Raw genomic sequence first — 12,103 nt, 5'->3', positions numbered from 1 at the left:
ATGTTCACCAGCTTATGAATGGATAAAGAAGTTGTGGTATATATACACAATGGAATATCTCTGAGCAATAATAAAATAACAAAATCTTGACATTTGCAATGATGTGGATGTAGCTAGAGAATATTATGCTAAGCAAAATAAGTCAATAGAGAAAGACAATTATCATATTGTTTCCCTTGTGCAGAATTTAAGAAACTAACCAGAGGATCATGGGGGAAGGGAGGGAAAAATAAAATGAGGTGAAATCAGAGAGGGAGACAAACCATAAGAGACTCTGAACTAAGGAAATAAACTGAGAGTTGCAGGAGGGGAGGGGGAATGGGGTAACTGGGTGATGGGCATTAAGGAGGGCATGTGATATAATGAGCACTATTATATGAACAGATGAATAACTGAACTCTATATTAGAAACTAATGATACACTAAATGTTAAATAATTAAATTTAAAAATGTTTAAAAAAGAAGTGATATACAATGGAATATTACTGAGCCATAAAAAGAACAAAATCTTGACATTTACAATGATGTGGTTGGAGCTGGAGTGTAGTATGCTACGTGAAATAGTCAGAGAAAGGCAAATACCATGATTTAACTCATATGTGGAATGTAAGAAACAAAACAAATGAACACAAGATGGGGAAGAGAGGCAAACCATAAAACAGATACTCAGCTATAGAGAACAAACTGATGGTTACCGGAAGGAAGGTGGGTGAGGTGTGGGTTAGATGGGTGATAGTCATTAAGAAGGGTACTTGTGATGAACACTGGGTGTTGTATGTAAGTTATTAAGTGATAAATCCCTAAATTGTACACCCAAAACTAATATTACACTGTAGTCAACAAACTGGAATTTAAATAAATACTTGGGAAAAAACCCTGCATGGTGTCCTAGGAAAAAATTCATACAGATAGATCAAGATATATCCTTGAAAAGAAACTAGAATTTATAAATAAAAAATACATTTGTATGGGCTTCTAGGCCATAAAATCAAGTCCTCCATTGTGTAAGAGACTCTCAGGCTGGTTTTAAATTTCTTCATAACAGGGGCTCTTGGGTGGCTCAGTTGGTTAAGAATCTGGCTTGGGCTCTGGTCATGATCTCAGGGTTTGGGTACTGAACCATGCATCAGGCTCTGTGTTCAGTGGTGAGCTTGCTTCTCCCTCTCCCCCTGCCCCTACCCCATCCTCTCTCTCTCAAATAAATAAAGAGAATCTTTAAAAACAATTCCTCATAGCAAAAAAAAAAAAAATTCTTCATAGCAACAGTGATAGACGTGAGTATAGCAATCAATGTCTATATGGACATCAGAGAGAGAATAGGACCCATGAATTATACAACAGCACAACTACAATTCAAGTATAAATAATTGACAGATAATTCTATACATGTAATATCATAGGAAATATTGTTCCCATGAGCCTTAAAAAATATTCTAGATGATAGCCTTGAGGTAACTAAGCAATGAAAGGAAAAATGGGCCATCTTTACAAAATAGTCCTTTTATCCATTTAAATGTAGAAATACACATAATTGACTATAGGTATTATGGCTGGCTCCATAAAAACATGTAAATCCTGTAAGCCTTGACAACACAATAATAGTTTGACAATGCAGAAATAGCATAATAAACAAAAGTTAGGAAATTACAAGGACAGAGGTGAGAGGTAAGGTAAGTATACTAATTTCCCTGTTTTGTAGTGTGTGAGGGGTCAATAGACCTTGTTCATAGATGACAAATCAAGTATTAGATGGATTAATATATTTTAAGGATACAAAGGTAACAACTATGCTAAGTATAATAATAATATCAACCCAAAATTTCCTATGATAGATATAATAGTAGAAATATGTTTATTTCTTCATAATTTATACCAAGGACTTAATAAATTCTATCTAAGTAGTGAAAATCTAGTCTAAAATTTTGCCAACTCACCAGTCTGTATTCTATGAAATATATCTTTTCCTCCAGTTTGAAAATCTTCATTATCTTTTCTCTTCTCCATGATTCTTCATAGTACTGGAATGGTTCTGGGACCACATCTGCCAGTTCTTTTTAGCATCTTTGGATAGTCTTCATCTAGATCTAGAGATCTGAACTCTTTTAAAGCAGCCAAGGACAATAATCTTGATTTCACAGTATTTATGTTTTATTCCTACCATCTCTAGTTGGCTTATTGGTTTTTTTTTCCTCCTTCCCATCTCTCAACCAATCCAACTAACATTTATTCAGCTTTTACTATGAATCAGGTGCTGTGCAAGAATACTGGCTAGTTAAGAAGATGATGTAGACAAGCCCCTGCCCTCAAAATGTTCAGTCTAATGAGGAGGCAGATAAACAACTCTAATACAAATACAAGATTATAATAATAGGAGCACACTTCTCCTACCACAGGAAAAGCTAAAACTATCCAGATGATTCTTGGAAAGGTTCTATGGAGAAAATATCATTTAATCTGTGTTTTGAAGAATAAGCTGGGAAAAAAAAGAATGAGTAGATCTTCACAAGGCAGGAAAAAAAAGAGAATAGTTTAGGTAGAGCACTAAAAGTTAAGCAGAGACCCAGAAGGAACAATGATCACTTTAGTTTGAATGTAGTGGGAATATACTGAAAAGTGAAGTGCAGAATTGGCCCTAGAGACTGTGCACTTTTCTGGATGGCTTTATAAGTACAATGTGTTCTCCATGATTCTAGCAGTATCATACTTAGGGTCAGTTCCTCATCACAAGACATCAACCCTCCATGATACAAACCCTCTTTCTTTTGCCCCCAGCAAACACTCCACATTGCCAAGAAGCACTCCAGTTGAGAATTGGATTGATGACCCCAGTGAATAGCACACAGCCTTGGCCAGTTCCCACAGGCTGCAGGCTGCCCACTCCTGGTTCCAATACAGTTCTCTCAGGGAGTGCTTCCCAGCCCCCACCCTTGCTGTAGCTCACCTTCATCTCCAGGGCCTCTGGCACCTTCTTGCCTTCCCAAGCCCAACTCCGCTTGGTGAAGTAGTTAACAGTGGCAAATTCAATCAGCGCAGAAAATACAAAGGCATAACAGACGGCTATGAACCAATCCATGGCCGTCGCGTATGCCACTTTAGGTAAGGAGTTTCTGGCACTGATACTCAAAGTGGTCATGGTGAGAACAGTGGTGACACCTGGGGAGAGAGAAGATGAGAACAAGTTGCCATTAGAAGATATTTAGAACATATATGATGAGATCAGCAACTTTGACTTATGAAGAAGAGCTATACCCCACTCAAAATGGTCCCTTTAAAGTAAACACAGAGAATATCAACATGGGATGGTTCTACCTAGTAATTACCCCATCCCAGTTATCTCAGGAATAAGAATCTCTAGTAAGGCACTTCTAAAAGTTCTTCTCTAGTGGTGCCTGGGTGTCTCAGTCATTAAACATCTGCCTTCGGCTCAGGCCATGATTCCAGGGTCCTGAGATTGAGCCCTGTATTGGGCTTCCTGCCCAGTGGGAAGCCTGCCTCTCCCTCTCCCACTTCCCCTGCTTGTGTTCCCTTTCTCGCTGTCTCTCTCTGGCAAATAAATAAATAAATAAATAAATTTCTTAAAAAATGAAAATTCTCCTCTAGCCTCTACTTAAATGTTTCCATTAAAGAGCAGGTAATCTACTTCATGGTAAGAACAAGTTTTAATTAGAAAAACCTTACTTTCTGAGCTGCAACCTGCCTTCCTCTAACTCCCAGCCCACTAACTGATCTCAGAGTTCTTTCTCTGAAACACAGGAAAGAGAAGCCTGCTCCCTCCTTTCCAGAACAGGACTTTAGAGAGTTGGACACATGGGATGACTCCTGATGAGTCTGTTAATCTCCAGAATGGACATGGCCACTTCTCTTGTTTCTCATCCTTCCCCATTCTTGTAGTTCTCTTCTGAACAGCCCAAAACCTGAGTCAAGGACTCAGGATTTTCACTTCTCTTACTGTAGACAGTACTCTGCTAGCACTGCAATAAGCCATTGTAGAAAATGGTACTTTAACCATATCACAGTCCAGGTCCTATTGAGCTTTGTGGACAACCAAAGCTATTTCAATATCTGTTTCTTTGAATTTTTGTCAAACTAGAGCTTGCTTTTAGATCAACTGATTCTTTTTATTGGTGATGTTATTAACCTAAATTTAAGACTTCCATTTATTCACTTTTAAATTCTATTAAAACTATTTTTTCTACTCTGTATTGTAGATATACATATGAGCTATAGTGTTGTGGTTAATGATATAAGCTTTGAAATTAGATTGAAAATAGACTGAAATTCTGGCAATTACACTTACTAGCAATATACCTAGAACAAGGAGATTTACCCCCACTAAGCCTGTTTTATTATGTGTAAAATGTGTGATTATACCAGACCCAGAAATTTGTTGGGGGATCCAATGAGATGATGTTTATAAAGCCCATAGCACCATATATGACAGAGAGTAAACACTCAAGAAATAGTAGCTTCCATAATTAACATTTCTTTTATTTTTACTATTAATGAGAAGAGTGTCATAATTAGATAATTAATTATAATGGTATAATTATAAACATATTTTAAGTAACATTATAATAATAATTTTATCATTGTTAGCAAAAGTATTCTAGCCTCAAATAGCTACACTAGAAATTAAAAGTCCTGGACTCTGCCACTTACTTGCTTCGTATCTTGGGTAATTTGTTTCATTTTTCTATGCCTCCATTCTCCCCATCTATGAATATTTTCTATAGTCTCTATACCCTAGAATTTTGACAAGGCAGTTGTTGTACCCAAAGACATCCAGACTTCAGGAAGAGGGAGTAGTCAGACCCTCTTTCTGAGTGTTGGAATGCTCAAGAGGATGGAGAATGTGAGTCTGGATCAAGTAGGGGCATGGAAAGTAGTCCTGATGTGGTGAGATACGTAGAAAAGCAAGCAGAATGGCCAAGTTAAGCTGGCAGAGTAGTAGGGGGACCATGAAATTGCCTTGTCCTTCAAATACAACTAGACCAACATTTAACTATTTTATTTTTTTAAGATTTTATTTATTTATTTGACAGACAGAGATTACAAGTAGGCAGAGAGGCAGGCAGAGAGAGGAGGAAGCAGGCTCTCTGCTCAGCAGAGAGCCCGATGTGGGGCTCGATCCCAGGACCCTGGGATCATGAACTGAGCCTAAGGCAGAGGCTTTAAACCACTGAGCCACCCAGGCGTCCCATATTTAACTATTTTAAATGATGAGGAAGATGAGCTGAGGACTAAGGAAACAATATACACAGTTGGAGGAAGAGAGGTGGCACACATGAGACATCTTTTTTTTAAAGATTTTATTTCTATATTTGACAGAGATCACAAGTAGGCAGACAGGCAGGCAGAGAGAGAGGGGAAGCAGGCTCCCCACTGAGCAGAGTCCAATGTGGGACTTGATCCCAGGACCCCAAGATCATGACCCAAGCTGAAGGCAGAGGCTTAACCCACTGAGCCACCCAGGTACCCCAAGAGACTTATCTTGACAAATCAAAGCACAGCTACATAAAGGTTCAAACACTCTCCGCTACAAGCAAGTGGGAACTCTGTAGAGGAAGGACCAGTGGGAAAGAGCAGGCAAAACACAACAGCAGAGTGTACACACCATACACCAGAAACACTTCCTAAAGGTTTTGTTGTTGTTATAGTTTTTGCTAGTTTCTTTTTTTCTATCCTCCTTTCTCTTCTGCATATAATGACTAGGCAGAGGAATTCATCCCCTCAAAAAACAAAAACAAAAGCAAAAAACAGGAGGTAATACTGCCAGGGATTTCATCAAAAAGGTTTGAAGTGGTGGGAGGGTGGGAGGTTGGGGTACCAGGTGGTGGGTATTATAGAGGGCACGGATTGCATGGAGCACTGGATGTGGTGAAAAAATAATGAATACTGTTTTTCTTAAAATAAATTAATTAATTTAAAAAAGGATATAAGTAATATGTCTGGACTAGAATTTAAAATAATGACTATAAAGATAGTAGTTGTGCTTGGAAAAAGCATAAGAGACACTAGAAAATCCCCTATTATAGAAATATAGAAATAAAGGAACTAAAATCAATGGGGTCAAAATTAAAAATGCTGTTACTGAGATACAGTCATAAATTAAGGCTTTAACAGGAAGGCTAAATGAGAGAAGAGAGCATTGTTAATATAAAAGACAAAATGATGGAAAATGAAGCTGCAAAGAAGAAAGACAACACCTGGATCATGAAGGGAGACCTCAAGAACTCAGCAATTCCATAAAGTGAAATAATATCCAGATAATAAGGGTCCCAGAAGATGAAGAGCAGAAGAGAAGGACAAAAGCTTTATTTGAATAAATTATAGCTGGGAACTTCCCTAATCAAGGAGAGGAAACACATTCAAGTCCAGGAGTCACAAAGAATCCCCCTCAAAATCAATAAAAATACCTTGCATATAATAATGAAACTTCCAAATTTCAAAGATAAAGAGAAAATCCTGGAAGTAGTTTAGGACAAGAGGTCCTTAGCCTACAAGGGTAGACACATAAAGTGGACAGCAGACCTGTCCAAGTGACCTGGCAGGCCAGAAAGGATTGGCATGATATATTTGATGTGCTAAATGGGAAAAATATGCAGCAAAAAGTACTGTATCCAGCAAAGGTGGTATTTAGAATATAAGAAGACATAAAGAGTTTCTAGGACAAAGACTAAAGGAATTAGTGAACACTAAACCAGCCCTGTAAGAAATAATATCCCATCCACAAAGACAGAGTCCAAACATGACAAAGACCAGAAAGGAACAGAGACAGTCTATAGAAACAGTGACCTTACATGTACTGCAATGGCACTAACTTCATATCTTTCAATTATCTTTCAACAATTATTCCTTTTTTATACAAAAATATTTTATTTCTGATTGTGTTATCAGTGAGAGTAAAAAATAATTATGGGGCACCTGGAGTGGCTCAGTTTGTTGGGCAACTGCCTTTGACTCAGGTCATGATCCTGGAGTCCCAGGATTGAGTTCCCCCATTGGACTCCCTACTCTGCAGGGAGTCTGGTCCTACCTCTGACCTCCCCTTCTCATGCTCTCTTTCATTCTCTCTTTCCTTCTCAAATAAATCAATAAATAAATCTTAAAAAATAATTATTCTGAATGTAAATTGACTAAATGCTCCAATCAAAAGTTACAGGGTATCAAAACAGATTAAAAAAAAAAAGACCCATTGATATACTGCTTACAAGGAAATCATTTTAGACTCAAAGTCACCACCAGATTGAAAGTGAGGATGTGGAGGACAATTTTTCATGCAAATTGACATCAAAAGAAAGCTGGAGTAGCCATTCTTATATACTGTAATAAGAGATAAGAAGGACACTATATCATAATGAAGGGATCTATCCAAGAAGAACATCTAACAATTATAAATATTTATACTCCTGGGCGCCTGGGTGGCTCAGTGGTTTAGGCCTCTGCCTTCGGCTCGGGTCATGGTCTCAGGGTCCTGGGATCGAGCCCCACATTGGGCTCTCTGCTCAGCAGGGAGCCTGCTTCCCCCTCTCTCTCTGCCTGCCTCTCTGCCTACTTGTGATCTCTCTCTATCAAGTAAATAAATAAAAATCTTTAAAAAAATAAATCTAAATATTTATACTCCTAACATGGGAGCAGCCACATATATAAACCAATTAACAACAAAATTAAAGGAACACATTGATAATCTCTTCTAGTCCCGTCCATGTTGCTACAAAAGTTGGGTATTCGTCCTTTCTGATGGAGGCATCATACTCCATAGTGTATATGGACCACATTTTCCTTATCCATTCGTCTATTGAAGGGCATCTTGGTTCTTTCCACAGTTTGGCAACCGAAAAAGTCAAGCAGAGAGAGTCAATTATCATATGGTTTCACTTATTTGTGGAGCATAACAAATAGCATGGAGGACATGGGGAGTTAGAGAGGAGAAGGGAGTTGGGGGAAATTGGAAGGGGAGGTGAATCATGAGAGACTATGGACTCTGAAAAACAATCTGAGAGGTTTGAAGTGGTGCGGGGGTGGGAGGTTGGGGTACCAGATGGTGGGTATTATAGAGGGCACAGATTGCATGGAGCACTGGGTGTGGTACAAAAATAATGAATACTGTTATGCTGGAAAAAAAAAAGAAACACATTGATAATAACATTTATAGTAGGGGACTTTCACCTTATTGACATTAATAAACAGATCATCTAAACAAAAGATCAACAAGGAAACAAGGGCTTTGAATGACACAGTGGACCAGATGGACTTCATGGATATATACAGAACATTCCATCCCAAAGCAGCAGAATACACATTATTCTCAAGTGCACATAGAGCATTCTCCATAATAGATCGCATACTGGGTCAAAAATTAGGTCTCAACCAGTATAAAAATGATTGAAATTACTATATAATGATTGAAATTACAGCTATTTTTAGACCACAGTTCTTTAAAACTTGAAGTCAAATACAAGAAAAAATTTGGAAAGACCACAAATACATGGAGGTTAGAGAACATGCTACCAAAGAATGAATGGGTCAGCGAGGAAATTAACGAAGAATATACTTTTAAAAGATGTATTTATTTAAAAGAAGGAGAGTGAGCACAAGCAGGGGGAGCAGCAGTCAGAGGGTGAGAAAGAGGGAGAGGGAGAAGCAGGCTCCCTGTTTTGTGGAGCTCAATCCCAGGACCCTGATATCATGACCTGGGCCAAAGGCAGATGCTTAACTGAGCCACCCAGGTGCTGCAAGAAGAATTTTTAAAAATCATGGAATCAAATAAAAATGAAACCATGACAATTCAGAGCCGTTGGGATGCAGCAGTCCTAAGAGATATGTATATAGCAATATAAGCCTTTCTTAAGAAAAAAGAAAAGTCTCAAATATACAACCTAACCTACACCTAAAGGAGCTGGAAAAAGAACAGCAAAATAAAGCCTAAATCCAGTAGGAAAAGGAAATAATAAAGAATAGAGCAGGAATCAATGATACAGAAAACAAAAACAAAAACAAAAACAACAGTAGAACAGATCAGCAAAACTAGGAGTTGATTCTTTGGAAGAATTAATAAGATTGATAAGGCTCTAGACAGACTTATTAAAAAGAAAAGAGGAATGACCCAAACTAATAAAACCATGAATGAAACAGGAGAGAGCAAAACCAACATCAAAGAAATACAAACAATTATAAGAGAATATTATGAGGAATTATACGCCAACAAATTAGGCAATCTGGAAGAAATGGATACATTCCTAGAAATATATAAACTACCAAAACTGAAAGAGAAAGAAACATAAAATCTGAACAAACCCATAACCAGCAAAGAAATCAAACCAGTAATCAAAAATCTCCCAACAAACAAGAGTGCAGGGCTGGATGGTCTCCCAGCAGAATTCTACCAAACATTTAAAGAAGAATTAATACCTATTCTCTGAAACTTTTTCAAAAAAGTAGAAATGGAAGGAAAAGTTCCAAACTCATTCTTTTTTTTTTTTTAATTTTTTATTTTTTATAAACATATATTTTTATCCCCAGGGGTACAGGTCTGTGAATCACCAGGTTTACACACTTCACAGCACTCACCAAAGCACATACCCTCCCCAGTGTCCATAATCCCACCCCCTTTTCCCAAACCCCCTCCCCCCAGCAACCCTCAGTTTGTTCTATGAGGCCAGCATTACCTTGATCCCCAAACCAGATAAGACTCCATCAGAAAAAAAGAATTACAGATCAATATCCTTGATGAAGAAGGATGCAAAAATTCTCACCAATACACTAGCTAATAGGATCTAAGAGTACATTAAAAGGATTATTCATCATGATCAAATGGGATTAATTCCTGTGCTGCAAGCATGGTCCAACATCCACAAATCAATCAGTGTGATACATCAAATTAAAAAAAAAAAAAAGAAGGGGCGCCCGGGTGGCTCAGTGGGTTAAGCCGCTGCCTTCGGCTCAGGTCATGATCTCAGGGTCCTGGGATCGAGCCCCGCATCGGGCTCTCTGCTCAGCAGGGAGCCTGCTTCTCTCTCTCTCTGCCTGCCTCTCTGTCTACTTGTGATCTCTCTGTCAAATAAATGAATAAATCTTTAAAAAAAAAAAAAGAAAGGACAAGGACAATATGGTCATGTCAATAGATGCAGAAAAAGCATTCGACAAAATACAGGATCTTTCCTTGACAAAAACTCTTTGTCACATAGGGATAGAGGGAACATATGTCAATATCACAAAAGCCATATACAAAAAACCCACAGAAAATATCATCCTCAGTGGGGAAAAACCAAGAGCTTTCCCCCTAAGGTCAGGGCCATATAAGAATGTCCACTCTCAAGAACCACATGGTCCTCTTAGTTGATGCACAAAAAGCATTTGACAAGATACAGAAACCATTCCTGATTAAAGCATTTCAAAGTATAGGGGTAGAGGGAACATTCCTCAACTTCATAAAATCTATCTATGAAAAACCCACAGCAAATATCATTCTCAATGGGGAAAAGCTGACAGCCTTCCCTTTGAGATCAGGAACATGACAAGGATGCCCACTCTCACCACTCTTGTTCAACATTGTACTAGAAGTCCTAGCAAGAGCAATCAGACAACAAAAAGAAATAAAAGGTATTCAAATTGATAATGAAGAAGTCGAACTCTCTCTCCTGGCAGATGACATGGTACTTTATATGGGAAACCCAAAAGACTCCACCCCCAAACTACTAGAACTCATATAGCAATTCAGTTATGTGGCAGGATACAAATCAATGTACAGAAATCAGTGGCTTTCTTATACACTAACAATGGAAATACAGAAAGGAAAATTAGATAATTGATTCCATTTACTATAGCACAAAGAACCATAAGACACCTGGGAATAAACCTAACCAAAGAGGTAAAGGATATTTACTCAAGGAACTACAGAACACTCATGAAAGAAATTGAAGGTGCAAAAAGATGGAAGACCATTCCATGCTCATGGATCAGAAGAATAAGCATTGATAAAATGTCTATACTGCCTAGAGCAATCTATACTTTCAATGCCATTCCAATCAAAATTACACCGGCATTTTTCAAAGAGCTGGAACAAACAATCCTAAAATTTGTATGGAACCAGAAGAGACCTTGAATTGCTAAGGAAATGTTGAAAAGAAAAACAAAACTGGGGGCATCACATTGCCTGATTTCAAGCTTTACTGAAAAGCTGTGATCACCAAGACAGCATGGTACTGGCATAAAAACAGACACACAGATCAGTAGAACAGAGTAGAGTCCAGACATGGACCCTCAACTCTATGGTCAAATAATCTTCGACAAAGCAGGAAAATATACAGTGGAAAAGACAGTCTCTTCAATAAATGGTCCTGGAAAAACTGGACAGCTATTTGTAGAAGAATGAAACTGGACCATTCTCTTACACCATACACAAGGATAAACTTGAAATGGATAAAAGACTCAATGTGAGGCAGGAATCTATCAAAATCCTAGAGGAAAACATGGGCAGTAACCTCTTCAACACTGGCCACAGCAACTTCTTTAAAGATATGTCTCCAAAGACAAAGAAAACAAAAACAAAAATGAACTTTTGGGACTTCATCAAGATCAAAAGCTTCTGCACAGCAAAGAAAACAGTCATTAAAACAAAGAGGCAACCCACGGAATGGGAGAAGATATTTGCAAGTGACAGTACAAAGGGCTGATATCCAATATCTATAAAGAACTCCTCAAACTCAACACACAAAACAGATAATCATGTTAAAAAATGGCAGAAGACATGAACAGACACTTCTCCAGTGAAGACATACAAATGGTTAACAGACATATGGAAAAATGTTCATCATCACTAGCCCTCAGGGAGATTCAAATCAAAACCACATTGAGATACCACCTTACACCAGTCAGAATGGCCAAAATTAACAAGACAGTAAACAACGTGTGTTGGAGAGAATGTGGAGAAAGGGGAACCCTCTTAGACCGTTGGTGGAAATGCAAGTAGGTGCAGCCACTTTGGAAAACAGTGTGGAGGTTCCTCAAAAAATTAAGAATAGAGCTTCCCTATGACCCTATGTACACTACTGGGTATTTACCCTAAAGATACAGATGTAGTGAAATGAAGGGTCATCTGTAC

General features: G+C 38.1%; 1 protein-coding gene across 3 annotated transcripts in view; it reads right to left on the bottom strand.

The window, feature by feature from the left end:
• The window catches only part of GABRA3 (gamma-aminobutyric acid type A receptor subunit alpha3), a 387,573-nt gene that overhangs the window by 27,763 nt on the left and 347,707 nt on the right, over window positions 1-12,103 (bottom strand). For all 3 annotated transcript variants that reach the window (XM_082716626.1, XM_082716628.1, XM_082716627.1), the window contains one exon: window positions 2,942-3,153. In XM_082716626.1, the coding sequence (XP_082572752.1) occupies window positions 2,942-3,153 (212 nt within the window). The remainder of the gene's footprint in view (window positions 1-2,941; window positions 3,154-12,103) is intronic.

The sequence above is a fragment of the Mustela nivalis genome (assembly GCF_964662115.1).
Source record: "Mustela nivalis genome assembly, chromosome: X".
Lineage (NCBI taxonomy): Eukaryota > Metazoa > Chordata > Mammalia > Carnivora > Mustelidae > Mustela > Mustela nivalis.
Note: the sequence above shows the minus strand (reverse complement) of the source record. Positions and strands in the feature narration are given on the sequence as shown.